Source organism: Glycine max, chromosome 10 (assembly GCF_000004515.6).
Source record: "Glycine max cultivar Williams 82 chromosome 10, Glycine_max_v4.0, whole genome shotgun sequence".
In the NCBI taxonomy this organism is placed as follows: domain Eukaryota; kingdom Viridiplantae; phylum Streptophyta; class Magnoliopsida; order Fabales; family Fabaceae; genus Glycine; species Glycine max.
In genome coordinates, this window is record NC_038246.2 from 5,150,425 (window position 1) to 5,168,797 (window position 18,373).

General features: G+C 32.4%; 2 protein-coding genes across 2 annotated transcripts; one reads left to right on the forward strand and one right to left on the reverse strand.

The window, feature by feature from the left end:
• Positions 1-3,637: 3,637 nt before the first annotated feature.
• On the forward strand, positions 3,638-5,557 carry LOC100778098 (transcription initiation factor TFIID subunit 8). Its single transcript, XM_003536950.5, has one exon. It carries the CDS (start codon positions 4,045-4,047, stop codon positions 5,113-5,115), a length of 1,071 nt encoding a protein of 356 aa, XP_003536998.1. The 5' UTR covers positions 3,638-4,044; the 3' UTR covers positions 5,116-5,557.
• A 2,961-nt stretch (positions 5,558-8,518) lies between these two features.
• LOC100804998 (membrane magnesium transporter) lies at positions 8,519-12,257 on the reverse strand. Its single transcript, XM_003535112.5, has 4 exons — positions 12,021-12,257; positions 11,856-11,908; positions 11,675-11,775; positions 8,519-8,826 (listed from the first exon to the last, which is right to left on the reverse strand). The coding sequence occupies exons 1-4, from the start codon at positions 12,091-12,093 to the stop codon at positions 8,733-8,735; spliced, it is 321 nt and encodes a 106-aa protein (XP_003535160.1). The 5' UTR covers positions 12,094-12,257; the 3' UTR covers positions 8,519-8,732.
• Between the last annotated feature and the right edge of the window lie 6,116 nt (positions 12,258-18,373).

Sequence of the window (18,373 nt, forward strand, 5' to 3'; positions counted from 1 at the left end):
TGATCTAATAATATATCTTCTTCTTTCAAATCTGAATATCCATCCATGGCTTCCAAAAAAAGCCGATAACCCTTCCTCCCACAACGGTGCCAGTCTTGGATTCACTATTTGTTTTCTTTTTTAATTTGATTCGAATTGGGTGTGCATGTTTCTATTTTTTCATTCTCTCTTCTGCCTTTCATTATCATTCCCCATTTTTATTTCATCTTTTAATACAATGTTTTTGTTAATATAAATTCTCATTTTCCATTCTGGTACATGTTAAATGTAGATATGTTTAATTGTTTAATGTTTAGTTGTTGGTGACATGCTACTGGAATGTTTAATTGTTTAAGGTTTAAATGTGTTGTGTTTGGCATGGGGTAAGTTTTTTAAAAGTGATAGATGGTTTACTTTTGTTTTTCAAGGATTTTTTACCATTCCTTCTTTGAATATATATATATATATATATATATATATATATATATATATATATATATATATATATATATATATATATATATATTGATAGATTGATGAATTTGTTACGATTTTTTTTTAACTAAAGGCATGTAATGCTGAAACTCAAAGGTGCATTTGATTTGCAAGTATTGAACCTAACAAAAGCATATGCTGAGGGGTTGGGTAAAGTGACACATATAGATTTTAATATGTAGCTTAAATGGGTGAGTTTTTTTTTTAATTAATTGTTAATATGTGGCTTAAATGGATGAGTTTTTTTTTAATTTATTTACTTTTTGAGATTAAGTTATTATCTCGTTTTTTTTTTTTGTCATTGAGTATGGTATCAATCTATGATTGACAATCAGTTCCAGGGTGTTGAAAAGTAATGTTTCTGAATTTTATCTTTATTTTATAGTGGAAATTTCAAGTTGACCTTTCTGTTGACATCTCTGCTGGAGATCAGGTGTGTGTTGCTCGCTAAATTTTGGAGGTAATTTTAAGTTTCATTTTTTAATTTTATTTTCAAGGATTATATATGATCCACTTAGTTATTGAAAATCAATGAAAATATGAATATTGACTGGATGTTTTTATATTACAGATAATTGTAGAGATATTTGGAGCAACTGTTTCATCTGATCCTAATTAAGCCTATCCCGGTTAGATATGCCTTAGCAATTCTAAAATTGCTAACATGATTTTGTCTTAGTTGGAAACTTCAAATAGGTAGTGGAAGTAATTATCGTTGATATGAAAAGTTTAAAATTATTTGACGTTTTATTTGTTGTATACCTTATTTTTCTTTTCATGTTTTGCATGTTGTTGACAATCAAACTGATTATAAATAATAGATTATCTTTGGTGCTTGTACTGACTGCAGATAACAAGAAGAACCTAAGAATCGTATCTTGTTATTTAGGAAGTTATTGCATTGATCTTATTATGATTCTTTCTAGACAATAGAAGCATTGGAAAATGTTTTCCTTGACAATATCGACTTATGTATTTCTAATATTATGCAATATAGATGCAATATACATTTTGACACAGTATAACTCTCCCTCAATGGTCATTTTTATATATTGTTCATTTTTGTTTCATTGTTCTAGCACACAAAGATCATAGATATGATCCATTATGCTATCTTTTTCTTCAAATGTAAAAGTGAAAAGTTTTGGCCTATTAAAGCTCCCAATTTTTACTGATCTACAAGATGCAAAATTGATTATTTTAACTTTATTATGAATCGTTCATATTCATTAATAAAGGGTATCACATTATAATATGGTTACTATCACATTATAATAATGCTATAAACATATTATTGTCATTTTATTTCATGTCTATCTTGTTTATTCTTAATATATAATTTTTTTTAAAAATAATCTAATAAGCAAATAATTACATACATCGCACGGGTCATCTAATTCAAGATAATGTTAGGGTTCTTGTCCTTTTTATTACATTAAAAAATTGAAAATGAAATTGAACAAAATTATAAAAAGTAACTATTTATCTTAACTCAATTTTTATGTTTAAGTTGTTTCTAAATGAGATTAGAAGAAGAAAACAAAGTAATACAATACACATCACTAAAAGTAAGAAGATGTTTCATAAACATCCAATGTTTGTGTATTTTGAGACTATTATAAAACTAAAAGCATTTGGATTATGCATAATATTATGTTTAATTTGTTTATAAATGAGAATACCTGAAAAAAAAACTAATTAATACAATACACATCACTAAAAGTAGGAAAAGGTTTCATAAATATCCAATTATTAATGTATTTTAAGACTGTTATAAAACTAAAAGAACTACAATTCAAATTGAGGTAAACTATAAAAAGCAACTATTTATTTTAACTCGATATTGTGTTTAATTGGTTTCTAAATGAGATTCAACACACATGACACATCGCTAAAAGTAGGAAATTATTTGGATTTTGGAGTATGGTGCAGTTGCATTTTGCACAGCCTTTTTATGTTCAAGATTTTACTAAGTGGTTTTTTAAGATTTGCAATCACTTGCTAGACAATATAGAAAACGGAGAATTCTGAAATCTTTAATGATAAATTCTTGCGTAATTGGTAATTTAGTACATTAAAAACCAAACTTACTTGCTACACGACTTGATTACTCGTGCATTTGGCGTTATTCTACACCAATGCAAACAACTCTATTCCCAACCAACACAATATTTTGTTAAACTAAATGTTTATTAAAGCTCTTTTAGTAATCTTGGGCATTCAAACATTGGAGGACTCCTTACGTATATGCATCATGTATGGTCAATAACTCACTAGCTTTTCATGTTTCTCTTACATCACTACTTATGTGAATGCAAAATTATTTGCCATTCATCATGGTTTTGAGCTAATTTGGAGTGTTAGCTATAGAAATGTTATTTGTGAATATATTGCAGCAGTGTTTTGTCCGTCATTTTGCATGGTATTCATCACCTCCATATCCACCTTTGATTAAAAGGATTCATTTGTTCATGAATTACCCATCGCAACTGTCTTTCTTTCCAACACATATTTTGTAAAGATAATTAATTATCGCGTCGACAAAATGTGGAGTCTCCTCTAAATAGTCTTTTGTTACTTGAGATATTTGACTAGCTAAACTTGATCTTGTTATTTTTGTTGATACTTTAAGAATGGTTAGACCTAGAGTATTTTTTTTATTTTTTTTACATGAGACCTAGAGTACTTAGTTCTTATTTTGATTTTAAAAAAAGTCGGTCTAGTCCAAAAAGAATAATACGTAAAAAAAATAGATATAATAAAGAATAAATATTCATTTCCATGATAAATTAATCTTGAAACATAAAGAAATTTGAATTTAGTTTCTAAATTATGTGACAAATGACTCCTAATAATACATATAAATCTAACAATAAATTAATTTTTGAACTTTATACACAAAAATCAAATTAATCATTAAAAATTATAATTTGACGACACAATGACTCTCAAATTTAATAATAAAATTCATCTTTCATACTTTTTACCAATTTAAAAATTAAATTTAATTTTTTTATTTTCATCAGTAATTTGTTATTAACTCCCCGTTTCAGGTACCAAAATGTTCCACTACGCCAACTATCAAGATAGAAATAAAGAAAAAAAAAATAGCAAGAAAGCATGAAGGGATGTATTGAAAAGGCATTTGCAAAGTAGTCCTTGTGGCTTTGATTGACAAAAACTAGCTCAGTAGTCTCTATAAATAAACCTCCCTCTCCATCCACCTTCTTTCATCTCATTTCTTCTTCCAAGTTCCATTTCTTCCACAAATCTTACTGTTTCTTCTACTTCTCAAAAGCACTTTTTCAACTCCAATCACCTCAACCCTTCACTTCCGGCCATTCCCAAACTACGTTATTTCCAATACTTCAAGACACCACCACCACCACCCATCCATCCCTGCAAATTCCCCACTTCCAGCAACCATCTAGGTTTCCTTTCAATTTTCTCCTTTATATATTCATTTTCCAAACGCGCCCTTCTTCAATTGCAGTCCCCGAAACACTCAATCCCCAATGGACTCCAAACAATGCCGCCTGCAGAAACCCTAATTTCCCCTCCCAACAACTCATGACCAATGACGGGGCAAGAGCCGCGCCCGACGACTTCGGCCGCGCCGCCGCCCGCCTCGCCGTGGCTCAGCTCTGCGACGCCGCCGGGTTCCATGGCGCCACCGCCTCGGCTCTCGACGCCTTCGCCGACGTCGCCGTCCGCTACCTCCTCGACCTGGGCCGAACCGCCGAGTCCCACGCCAACCACGCCGGCCGCACTCAGTGCACCGTCTTCGACGCAATTCGCGGCATGGAAGACTTAGAAGCGCCGCGAGCCTTCGCCGGCGCCGGCGGCATCAGAGAGATCATAAACTTCGTCGAATCCGCTGCCGACGAAATTCCGTTCGCCCAATCGATTTCTAATTTTCCGGTTGTTCAGGAACGACGCCGCATCATCCCGAGTTTTGATCAGATGGGTGAGGCTCCACCGGCGAAGCATATACCCGCGTGGCTACCGGCTTTGCCCGATTCTCACACGTACATTCACACACCCGTGTGGGATGAAAGAGTCTCTGATCCTCGTGAGGATAAGATTGAACAAGCGAGACAGCGTAGGAAGGCTGAGAGGTCTTTGTTGAGTTTGCAGAAACGATTGTTGCTGCGTAATGGGTCGGTGGAATCAAAAGCAACAACATCAGCTTCACCGAATAGTGCTGCTTTGGATCCTCAAGTGGTTGGTGATGATGATGATAAGGTTGTTGAAAAGGATGTTGAGAAGGTTGTTAAGGTTTCGGTTTTGGATGATGATGGTGGTGGTGCTGGTGGTGATGGGAAGCGCGTTTCAGTGTTGGAGGCGTTTGGTCCTGCAATTAAGATGCTTGGGAGTGGAGGGTTGTGTGATGAGGATGATGATGGGTTGGGAGAGAAAGAAAAAAGTGAGCTTCCTGTTGTGAGGCCTACTGTGCATTTTAAGTTTAAAACTGGGAAGAAGCTTATTGGGGAGTCATTGGATATGAGAAATCGGAAGAAGGATGCGTTGCGGACGGCAGCATTGGCTGGGAGGGAAGATGAGAGGGATGATAAGAAAAGGAGGGCTGAGTATATTCTCAAACAGTCCATGGAGAATCCTCAGGAACTCACCTTGTTGTAGATTGATTAGTTTGTTTATTTATTGCAAGGTTTTAAAATACGGTCTGCAATTGCAATTTCAGCCACAATGTTAATGTCTTTGAGGTGTATGCGCCTCATTGGTTGCATTTGTATGCAATTTCTTGCAATATCGAGAAATGCGATGAAACTGCAACCGCAATTTAAAACCTTGATTTATTGACTTGGACGTGATTGGTTTGCATTGAGTTGAGGGGGGTGGTCGGAAATTAAGGGCTTGCTCATTTTCTGGTGAGGACTTCGTGACTTACATGTAGATCTTAACATGTTTTTAGAGAAGATGAATTTGTTTCTTTTCTTGCTAGTGTAGCTCTAATTTGTGTACGGATTTTTTTCACATAAAGCTTTCTGTTTGTGGCTCATTGTAATTTACACACCAAATTCAATTGAATCAATATAGTGAATTTTCTGTGCCGTGATCTTCATTATGCTGGCCTTGTTTTCTGTGGCACCACTCAGCTGTTATAACCATTGTCTTTATATAATAGGCTGTTCCTCATTGTGGTTTCTTTGATTTGTGTGATTATATTGTCGGTAATGCATTCTTTGCAAAGGAAAACAAACAAGTGTATTTTTTATCCCCAAATTTTAATTTTAAATTGCTAGCTTGAAATTAAGAAATTTAATGGGAATTTCGTTACGGTGTGGCTACTTCAAATCTTCAATTCTTACTTCTTTACTAGAGAAAATTATAATTGCAATATTAGTATTGCAGTAGATGTGTTTAGGAAAGGTATACTGTATGTGTGCCTGATATTTTCCAATTAATTGTTTCTTCCTGTTCATGAATCAGTCTTTGTTTTATTATTTTGTAATTATGAGATAAACTTAGTGTGTGTTTAGAAATGTGGTGGACCATGTTTAAATCGTGGTAGCGTTAAAGCTACTCTTTGATGTGGTGTAAAATCATGGTGAGATACCGTGATTTTGGGTTCTCACTGCCAATTCAATCACACTGTTAGTAAGTTTTCCCCTGCACCATTTGGATGATTTCAGCAGTTCATGCATTGACCCAGATCCTACATCTTCTAGTGATAATAATGACTACTTTTTCTCCTATCATCTCTGCTATAACCTGCACTGTTTTCATTGAGCTGGTAATTGCTTCAGGATAAGTTGGTACTGTCATATTTGTCTGTATGGCTCCATGCCTATGAAAGTAAATTACAGGCAATGGCCACAATAGCTAAATCATGTGTATCTTATAGGATGTTTGCTTTAGATTTTGTTTTATAACCTCCTGCAAGCAAGGTATGTGTTTAATAAGGCTCTACTCCACTTCCCATTATATGAGGTTAAGTTCGACTATGTATACTCAAACCAAACATTTCTAAATTGGATTATTATAATTTATAGTACTGAATTGTTTCTAACTAGTGTTTTAATGCTACTTTTTTTCAAAATTCATAGTACTGAATTGTTTCTAACTGGTGTTTGTTTTACATTATTGATTTTATACCATGTTGCTTATTGATTGAGGCACACTGCAAAGGCACCTCATCTTATCATGCAATGCATTTGACATAAGTCTTCTGTAGCACTATGCTTGCTTTTGGTAGTATCTTCGTATCAAAAATGGAAAAGATCAATTAGTCATATGAGCTTTGTTAGTCATGTTATGTATCCTTCCTTGCTAATAAAAGGATTCTTTTTCTTTTTCTTTCCCCCTTTCCACATATAACTGTTAGCAGACCACTCATCGAAAGGGCCTATGTCAGGAGAGATAAGCAAATGGTAAGGGGGGAATTGATACAGATGTGGCTAATGACTGAATAACTGATTGTACAGGGGTGGATAACTACCTAAAAGAATAAGTAATATAAATAAGAGGAGAGTAGTACACAGGGAGATCTAGAGTTGTACTTGAGGTGAGTGAGGTACTCTTGAATATATCTTATAAGTGCAATTCTCTTGCTCTAGTCACATTAGCTATGGTATAGCAATAATCCAGATTTTCTTCAATTCTTTTATGAATTCTTGCCCTAACCCTAGTTGGACCTAACAACTGGTATCAAAGCTATAGTATAGCAATAATCCAGATTTTCTTCAGTAGTTCAGTGTGGTGCCTGCCTGTTTGAATAATGCAAAACCAGAATTGGCTTAGGAACAATCTTCCATTACCACTATCAGTAACAATGGATGCAGGAAATCCATGCAATCTCACTATCTGTTATAAAAACCTGTACAACCCCTTTAGTTAGTGGTAAAAGGGTGAGTTGAAGCTATGAAATGCACATACTTGCCTACTCAATCCACAGCCGCCAGTATGTTATTCCTACCCCGAGTTCTAGAAAAGCCTGAAATAAAGTCCATAGAAATGTCACTCCAGATTTGGGTAGGGGTTGAGAGAGGCTGCAAAAGGCTAGCTGATGCCAACGTCTGGTATTTATTTCTTTGGCACACATGATAGTTTGTTATAAACCTCTTAATGTCTTGCATCATACCCCTCCAGTGAAAAACTGTTGCAACTATTTCGAATGTGCGAAACATCCCCACATGACTTCCCATGGCATGGCAGTAGTGTGGAATTCTTGCTGGTATCCTAGAAGAATTTCTAGGGCTTGTTATGATAGAATAGTTTTCTTCGTTCCTTAATCCGATACCCTTAATATAATGACTTTTAAGATAGGTATTATGATTGGATAATAGTGTAAAAACTACTTATATGTCAGTGAATATTCCATTTACTCTATAAATTTATTGTTTAGTCAAAAGAAGACGGTGAAGCAGAAAAATTGGAGCCAATCACGAGACTTTTTTTTTTTGTAAGAACACGAGAGCTTGTACGTGATTAACGGATGGTAACAGTTTCTTTGGAGGTATTACATATTTTATGATTTAGAGTTTTTTTAGGGAAAGATTTTTCTAGAAAGCTTTTTTCAAAATTTATGGAGATGTTACTTGTTATTTTTTAAAAGTGATGAATATTTTTTTTGTTGAGAGAATTTTAGATAGAAAATACTTTACAAAGAATTTGAGAAATTTTTTTTTCTTTTCAAAATTATAAGAAATGCTGACAATTTTTTAAAAAAATAATGGTAACATGCTAATTGTAAATTTATAGATCTTTTCTTTTATAACTTAGTGACATCTAAAATGGGTAACATTTTATCCTTCATCTCTTCTGCACCCTTTTGTCAGGTCCCAAAGCATTATATGTACAACGATATGGTTAATTTAAACTCGCTTTCATTGCAATAACAGCTTTCCAAACTACTCAGTACGTTCTATTGGCTGTCTCAACTCTCAACCATGCTTGACAGACCCATATACCACAAACAGATCATTTGTCTTCATTTTGGACATTACCATTCTATAGTGCTATAGTTAACACTAGGAAGAATGGTCAAATTAAAGGCTACCTCATCATAAATATTAAGAGGCTCTAGCAGTAACATACTGTCAAAATTAAGAAGACGGGTAGGTGCCCAGTACAGAAATGTAAGGTATGAAGCTACAAAAGAAATCTCCAAAATCTCGTACATCAACCAGTACTAACATCAAAATCAAATGCACTAAGAGATTATTCAATTTTCGAGGAAAGACTCTTTCTTCCTCGTGTAAGAAATGAAGTTACTCGGTCCAATTATATAAAAGTTCTCAATGCTTCAGCTTCACATCCATTTCCACAGGAAAGACTTTGTATCGATGGTTGAAGATCATGAAGTCCACGTTGGAAGGTAAAGAAACAATTCTGCATCCAAGGAAACAAACCAGGTGATTGGGGATCCAACTAATTCCATAACAAGTCATATCGTTAGTAGAATCAGCCTAAGTTACTACATTACGAAGTTTCTATACCTCAAGTATGAACCGAGTGCAACCAAAAAAATCAATTACAAAGTTTTGGAAAGAGAAAATTACTTTGACAATGAACAAATATATTAATAACATTTTAACACTTCTTGTACACTACTCTTAACATCCTTTCCAATGCAATGTTTTATCATCAAATGCCACTTACGCCACTCCTTTTTTTATCTCATACGGACGGTAACAACAAATGATCCAATATTAACAAAATAGGTGTAAAATGGTGTCCAAGAAATGGTGGTAAAGTATTACTAGGTATTATATTAGGCAGCATGCTTTTATACAATAACATTAATATATTATTAATCATGCCATATTTTAATGGAGGCAACTGACACTTGTATGACTGACTAAGCAGAAAACAGGTGCATGTTTTCTAAATTGTTATATAATGAAATAAGTCATATTATATCAACAAAATAAATCATATAAGTATGTGGATGGTGATATCAATGGTTAAATCATTGAGCTTGAGCTTTCTGGTAATAATAATGTCGTGCTGAGGAACAGTCAAATTTTCCTTTTTTTTTATTTTTTTTATAGACAACGGTATATTGAGCATATTTGTCAAATCCAGATACCTAGCATCTAATCTGCAGGATTATGAATGAAGAATCAAACATAAGTAGCTTAATGGTCCTATGGCAAATTAATGGATCCTTGCTTATTATATTGAAGGGGGAATCAATTCCCCTTGTTTGGATGTTGAAGTTAGCAAAGGAGGGAAAATGAGAAACCAAAAACAAAGCACATTTTGGTTGAAGGAAAACAATTAAAATCCCTTCTCCACAGCTGATATCAAGATATTGGTTACAGGTAGGAGACTGTACAAGAATAAAGAAGAAAACTCTAAGAAAAGAAAAAGAAATGTACAGACACATTGCAAGTGGGAAACACTTCCCACTCCCTTCCCCACAATAAAAATCTTTGCTACTTGAATAAATGATAGAAAGTCTAGTTTCCAGGTCAAATTTGAGTACAAACACAGGCATTTCCCCTAACAAGGAGTTCCTCCTTCTAAACAAAAGGAATTACATTTGAAACCTTAATTGCCACATAAAAGTCTGTAACACAACCTATATGGCCACTATAACTGACATGCCACAACCTGTAACTGCATAATCCAAAATTAATATAAAAACAACTGCCTAACAAAGAATTATAACTTCCTAATTCTGAACTCGGCCAATCAAAATTGAATTAATTAATCCTTGTGTCAATAAATTATTCCTCTAGTTTGAGAGGAAAGAGGGAAAATTAAATAAGTATAAAAATGAAAGAAAACCATAAAGTAATCACATGTACTGAACATGAGATTTTACATTATCATTTAACCCAAACAGAATGATATTTACTACTTTACTCTTGCCTAGAAGTATTTGTTTATCTTCTTATCTGTTTCCAAACTCCTAACAAGCAAGGTGGTTATAAAGACAATTTTGAATATTTACCTAGTGGGATAAGGCTTTGTTGTTGTTGTTGTTGTTGTTGTCTGCTTTTACCTTCCCACCAAGAATGGTTAGGTGAAACTAAATTTTTTGCCAAACCTATTAACTTTCACACCAACTCTATTTCCACTTCAATGTAGTTTCACTCCTTACTATCAAGTATGAGTTAAATACCTCAGTGGGGTTTGAATCAGTTAGTAACTGATATGATTAGGCAGCTGTAGTTAGTTGGTCTGACAGCTGGATTATCAATTAGTGAGTTAGAGATTTATTTGTGAGGAGAGAATGTATAACTAGGTGAAGAAGGGGTTTTTGGTTTCAGAGTCGATTTGGGAGGAAGAGCCCAGGTATCTCTTAGAGGAGTCTGTAACCACATTTCCTCATCTCTGTCCTTGTATTGCTTCAATTCAGGTCAAGAGACAGAAGTTTCAGTCAATACAATTCCCATTTCTTACATTCTAGTCCAATATGATCAGTATGCTCACTAAATGAAGGACCAATAAATACAACAGAACTGGTTGAAGGCAGACCAAGCTTTAAAGGAAAAGACAAAAATATAGTAAGAGCAACTAATGAAAGGCATCCTATAATATATTTTGAGCACTATCGCAGAAGTAACTCTTCTGAGTTCTGAGTCCCACAATGAACTTTTCATTCTAAGCTCACATTTCACCACTCATCCAAATAATAAATCCACCACCTCAAACATAAAGTTTCTCTTCCAATATTAATTTCCTAAAATCAAATCTCCTCAAAAGTCATTCTCCACCCAATATCCAAACAAGACTATAACAAACACATCTAGTTTATGACTATGTCCAGTATATACAAGAAGACCAACTCAATGTGAGGCAACTAAACCACAACCTTTCTTGGAACAAGAAGCTATTTGAGAATTAGTTTGCCAAGTTCGCAACATTAACCTCCCTTTCTAACTATCTTGATTTCCAAACCTTCTCTATTTCCATTGTTTTACTATTTCAGGCTTTCAGTCCTCTCACCCAAGCAACATAACCTGATCATGGTACACCAAACATAAAACAGGCAACATAATCACATAGCAAAAACTAATATTGCACCTAAATCACTATGTTCATTCCCAAAGTCAAAGGAAGCATATCATCTTTCATTGGATCTTTGCTGGTCCTAAAAAATTTAGAATAATCACTTGCTAATAGCACTTACAGTAACATTAGCACAATCAAATCAACCACAAGCTCAAATTCACATTCACTAGAATCAAACCTTCAAAAAGAAAAACAAGGAATAATTAGTAATTACCTGTTCTCTTCAGAGTGAGGGTGGATTGACAAAAACTTTCCTGGCACGGTTAGTGCAGCCCACATGCAAAAAACTAACCCTAGAGTCACCTCAATCACCACCTGCAATTCCAAAAATCTAAGATTAACAAAATTCCAATAAATACACAAATAAAATTCACCTACACAAAATCAACACTCACATTCAAAGGAGGCCCTGAAAACTCTTCCTCCGTAATCTTCAACAAACCCTTGTCTGAAACCAAACCAAACCCAGAATTCAGATCCGCTTGCATCAAACCCTTGAAGCTTTTTCACTAAACAAAGTTCAAATACATAAAAAAAAAAAAATAGAGAGGGGTGCGTACATTGGATGGTAGAATATGCGGCGTGAAATAGAATCAGAAGCCCGAGGAATCCGACAACAAAACCTAAACCCATTGTTATTTGTGTGCGATCTACGTTGGTGATTGATGGTTGACGGAGACCAGACAACTACAGAAAGATCGGAAATTGCGAGGAGGATGAGTGAATTATGGACGCAAATTAACAATTGCAATTTTTTTTAGCCTTTTACTCTTAAAATCTTCTTTGTCCAGTTAACTGAACTAACTATTGTAAAGTAGATTAATAGACTTAAATCAATAAACTTTTTTTATTTAAGAACAATCACAACAAATTGCTGCAGTTTAAAAACATCAATTTAAACTAGTATTTTGTTTTAGTATAAAATTCACCAAAGCAAATTTTGAAAAATATTTTTTATTTTAAATAAGAGTTTTTTTTAAGAAATAAATAAGAGTGTGTTTAGATAGGATAATTTAAATAGGTAATGTATTTTCTTTTAAAGGGAATTAAATTTTTTTATATTAAAAGTAACTGGTTGGATATTTTACTAGAAGGAATTCACAATTTTAGAATTTTAAAAGGGATTTTAGTTAGTTGAAAGAATAAAATTTCAAATTTTATCTTTAAAGGAGTGAATTTGAAAATTTGGTAACAATTCTCTCTTCTCTCTAGTTCGCCACGTTCGTCACGGAGTGCGCCTTTGAGGTTCTGGAAGATTTTTTGGAGTCTGTCAGATCCAAGGTGGCATGCTCGGGCGACGCGTGTGCGAGTCGTGGTCGTGCGTGGAGACACGTTGGTCGCCGATCTCCCCCAAGTGAACACTCGGATGGCGCTGCCGCTTCGAAGCTAGCGCCAGAGGATCGGCGACCTCGGCACTTGGCTGTGACGTTGTTGCCGGAGCTGCAATTTCCTTCGCGGCATCCGGTGCGGAGGGGATTGGAGGTTTCGGCGGCGCTGGATTGTTTTCGGGCTCTTCCACCATTGTGTTTACAGTGGTTGTGGTGGTGTGCGCGGGATAAGGGAGATGGAGAGTTTTCTGGTGCGGTAGGGTGCAATTTGAAGCTTACTCTGAATTTAAAGTTTTTCCTGAAGAGGGAGAAGTTGAACTTAGGGGAGTTAGGAGAATTTGGGTTTGGTTTTGGTTTGAAATCTGGGGCTTTAGTGGTAATTCGATAGTTGAAGAAAGAGGTTATATCTAAACATAAAATCTTAAAAATAAAGAAATTTAAATTGAAGTATTTGAAATTCTCAGAACTTAAAATTCTAAATCTTTAAATTTTAAATTGCCTCATCCAAACATACTCCAAGAGAGTTGTATACTTATATGTTGAGTCTTTTATCAAAACATACCATCATGTTTTATAAAACTAAAAATGTTTGTTTAGTGATATAAAGTTTGAGTTTTCCAGCATGGTTTGGAGGTCCTTTAAAATGGGGTACACAATGATTTACAAACTCTGTTTTGTAAAAATAAAGATATGAATGTTTTTACAAATTTTATTTTTTGGGAGTTAAAATTCTTTTTGCAACGATAAAATAAATAAGCACTTTGTAGTCTTATCTTTATAAGTCATTCATAAATGGAAGATAAAATATAATTTTTTATATAATTAAGATTTATAATAAATGAATAATTTTGAACATATCAATATATTATAATTAATAAATAAGTATTTATTTAAATATATAAAATATATTTAAGATTTATAATGAATAATTTTAATTATGATATAAATTACTTCTATTTGTTACTAATTTATTTTTAAAAAAGAACATAAAATTTAATTTAAAAAAATAGTGTAAATTAAAAAATAATAGATACTTAACAAAATTAAATATACAAATAAAGATGTCTTAAAAAAATAACCATACAAAAAATACGTTGATTCTCATTCTTATCCTAAATAAAAAAAAAACCTCATATATCTTGATAAGCAATTAAGTTTTTGGTCATTTTGTTTAAACTTAACAAAAATAAATTGTGGAAAAAATATTTTTTAAAATAAGTATTTTTCTAAGAATTTACTTCCTAAATAAACAAAAAATTATTTTTTAAAGTCAAAATAGTTTAAACAAATACACATAAAAAAAAACTTGTTTTTTAAAAAAATAGATAAGTTTAAATAAATGAATCCTTTGTCTCAAAATACTTTCCAATTCCAAAATTCAAAAGGTTAATTTAATTGTGAAAATATTGTTTTGAGAAATAGGAAAAAATCTTGATAGGGCTATTATTTCTCATTCATTCTCTTTCAAGTCTCTCCAATTCCATGGCAAACCAACCCAGTCCTCTAATGTTAAAGCTTTTACTCTTTTTTAAAAGAGAAAACAAGTTATAATGAGTTTTTTAGTTTTGAAATAATTATCTTAAAGTAATTCAAACGGTAATTTCTGATTGGATGACGATATAAAATTGTTTTACATTATTAAAATCTTTTTAAAATCTCAATACAATTCAATCAATTTTCTATTTTCATTGGATCTAAATGATTGCATTTTTTACTTTTTGAGTAAGGGAACCAAGAGGGACTTCAATACGATAATCCTGAAGGGCAAGAAGACATCAAACTGACTTGTCATTGATGAGGTTGTAAATGATAAAAATTTCATCCTCCCCTCCATCCTGACACCATGGATAAGCTCCAGCTCTTTTGCAGTGACACTATTTTGCTCAAGCTAAAACAAATAGACCCACTATGCAAAAAAAATAAAATAGAGTTTGAGTTTAGGTGTTTGATAACCGTTTGTGTTGCTTTTTTGGTCCTTTAGGAAAGTAAAGGAAAGATACAATTTGTATTGCACTTCCAGATGAGAATGGAGGAGACCAAGATAGGGATGAACAAGGTTGTTAGGAACAACCTTAGCGTATTACTCACAAAAATTGATATTGATGTAGATGAATGTGGGTATGAACACCTCAAAACTCATCTTGGTCCAAACATGCAGTTATAAATATACGTGTATGTGCGTGCATATATGTGCATGTACTCGTATTATTGTACTTAAATAAATATATATGTAAATACACATGTATTTATACGTAGGTGACATGACCATTGACCAATTTCTTACCAACAAATGAACCCCAGCCACAAGATTCATCTAGAAAAGCAGTTGTGGACAAGTTTATGGTAAGAATCTCTAATCTCTTATGAGAAATGCTGAACGGGCAAATTTTGTGGGTCGAACAATTCACCGATCCACTTAAAAAGAAATATTTGATAACTATTTAATTTTAACATGTTAGTTAATTTCAATCTTTTAACTTTGTTCTCTTTTCCAAACTTCCACACTTCGTTCTCCCACAAGACTTCAAACAATTTGGCATGCACGTTGTAGAGACAAGCAAGGATGAAGAGGAAAAGGAATTTGAGTGGGTGTTGAGAGAAGACTAGAACAAGAAGAATGTGCCATTAACAGTAGAGAACGAGAGTGATGTTGGGGATGCGCAAAGTGTCATTTGTGGGAGTGGTTCATGGTTGAAGATTCATCTCATGTCCCCTTCATTTCACTACTTCATTTTCTCAATAGAAATACCTTTTAAAACATTTTTCAAAAATCTGAAAAAAAAATTGGAGGATGTATGAATCATGGGTCTTGGTATAATAAAATTGTTCTTGATAAAACCTTGTAACCTGCAATAACAATTGTGTTGGAAGTAGACTCATTTAAATTATTTTCCTGATTGCAAGAACACTGCACGCGAAAGGTGGTTGAGTTTGATTTGAAGAATCACCGTAGATGTGATAATTCTTTATTTTATTTTTTTTACCCTACAGCCATAAGTTTTAGTTTTACTAAGTTCATAAATATGAAAATAGAAATAAAAGATTGTTTCCAAGTCCTATTTAGTACAAGTAGCCTTTGGGAACACCAATAACTTTATTTGTTGGTTATTTGAAAGAGTTGTTTCTGGTTGATCAAAATGATCTCTCGTGTTTAGCTATGTAATTGTAACTTATTTGTTTTAAAGAGGTCACATGGTTCAAAGTATTAAGAATCATGCTTCACTTTCATCTCTTTCTCAACCTTAGACTCTTTCAACGTGTTTAAGTTTGTTCACAAAATCATAATCACAAATAGAAGTTTTGTCTTTTTATTTATGCATTAGTGCAATTTTGAGGGATAAGTTTGTAAAAGAGAAAAAATTTAAAAAATTGTAATTAATTAATATTTTAAAATTAAATAATAGCCAAATGTTTATTTTTAAGTGAAGCGGTGAATTGTTCGATCTACATGTAACAAGTTCTAGTATTTTTCTATTATATAACTAGTTTATTTAAACATTTAAGGGTACTATACAACAACGCTATATTGAATATAATGCTAACAAAAAATAAAATAAAAAATATTTTTCATCTAAAATATGTTAAACAAAATCTAATAAGAAAATATATTTTTTAAAAATAATATAACATAATGATAATTATATAAGTTTAATTAATAGATTTTATATCATAATAATATATATTAAAGGCTAAATTATTTTATTGGTCTCTTATCTTTATTTTAAATTGTAATGTGTTTCTTTAATTTTTAAAAGGTGAAAAATGTTCCCTTAAATTTTATTATAACATGGCGAGCCAACTTCTAAATTTTATTTAATAATAATTTATATCTTTTTAAAAATTGAAAAAAAAGTCTCAAGTCCTCTCTCTCCTCCACAACAGCAAGCCCCAAGACACTACCTCCTCCATGAAACACTTCTACCTTCATTAACAATTTTAGATCTGCAGCCACCGTGATCATGCAAAGCTCGACCACAACCCGCTGCCCAAACCACCAATCCATCCCTAAAATCATATATCTATACCCAAACCTAGGTAGTTTGACCCACTCATCCATACACTGGGACCTCCTTTAACACTTCGCACACAATATCCTCCATACCCAAACAACCAACTAAAAAGAAGAGATCTCCACATGTAGGGGTGAAAATGAGTCAAGCCAAGCCAAGCTTTACTAGGCTTGAGCTCGCCTTGAGTTGAATACACAAAGCTTGAGCTTAGCTCATTACCTGTCATAGGCTTTTTTTGAAGGCTCGACCTACATCTGGCTTGACCTACGAGCCTATTTAAAAGTCTGCTTAAAGACGTCTTTAACCAATTAATTATTTTAAAACCTAGTAAAATACTAACTAAAAAAAGAAACTTATAAAATTTCGTATAAGTAATGTATAAATCCAAAAATAATTGATAAACAAAATCATATTGAATTCAAGTTATTTAAACACAAAGTATATCAAAAGAAAATGAAAAAAAAGAGTATAATATTAAAAAAATATATGAATTAGAGATGATTTATACTAATATAGCCAAATAAAAATATTTAAATTGTTTGAAAATATCTTTACAAAACATTCTTTTCTGTGGAAATATTAATCTGGTTGCATTATCCTTTTAACTTGAATCTTTTTCTTTTTAAAAATTTTTCACACTGAACTCTCTAAGTACTTTATGTCACTTTATTCATAATGCCATAAAAATAGTATAGATAATAGTTATTATTATTATTATTTAAATAAGCCGACTTGTCAAGCAAACAATTTTTTTTTTATAGTTTGACCTTCTTATCTAAAAAAGCTTGAACTTGACCTTAATAGTAAATAAGCCAAGCTGAACCGAGTCTTAAATATGTCAAACCATAGACCCTTGACAAGAGGTTCGACTCATTTTCATCCCAATCCACAGGTTTGAAAAACCCAAATTGAGCATTTTTTTTAAAAAAAAATGAAGTTTTGGTCTAGCAAGAGATTAAACCAGATCCCGTTAGTTATAAAAAGTTTTAATTGCCATTAAACTAATATACTTTATTAGCAATTAAATTAAAAATAATAATATTTATTTACTATGCTACTTTAAAATTATATATTTTATTTAAAGTATGAAATATGGATGAATCATATTTTGTTACATATATTATACTACATATTTTCTAATTTTTAAATAAATATATATAAGTGACCTATCGATTCAAACTTTGACTTATTAATTTAGTAAAAAGATTTTGATAACACTGTTGAGAAGAGTTGAATAAAAAATAATCATGAAAAAAAATGAAACATATAGTAATTTTCTTTTTTTTTAATGTGGTAAATCCATAAAATTGTTTCAAATGTTATGAATTCTTTTATTTTCAATTTATTAAAATTCAAAATACAAAATCTAATCATAATCATATAAGTCTTAAAAGTTATTATATTTTTACCTAATATTTTAAAATTCAAAAACAAAATTATGTAAAAATAATTTTTTAAAATTTTAATTCAATATACTCCCAGCTACGTGACATATTTCATTCTCTCTGAAACATCTCCATTATTCTAGAATATACAAAATTCTTAAAATAATCAGCAAGTTTTATCATCCAATAA

Excerpts from the sequence above, each read along its gene's own strand:
- LOC100778098 (XM_003536950.5), top strand. The coding sequence starts at position 4,045 with ATGACCAATGACGGGGCAAGAGCCGCGCCCGACGACTTCGGCCGCGCC.
- LOC100804998 (XM_003535112.5), bottom strand. The coding sequence starts at position 12,093 with ATGGGTTTAGGTTTTGTTGTCGGATTCCTCGGGCTTCTGATTCTATTT. Across the intron at positions 11,909-12,020 it reads CGCATATTCTACCATCCAAT|ACAAGGGTTTGTTGAAGATT; the intron begins GTACGCACCCCT and ends GTTTGGTTTCAG. Across the intron at positions 11,776-11,855 it reads TTTCAGGGCCTCCTTTGAAT|GTGGTGATTGAGGTGACTCT; the intron begins GTGAGTGTTGAT and ends TTGGAATTGCAG.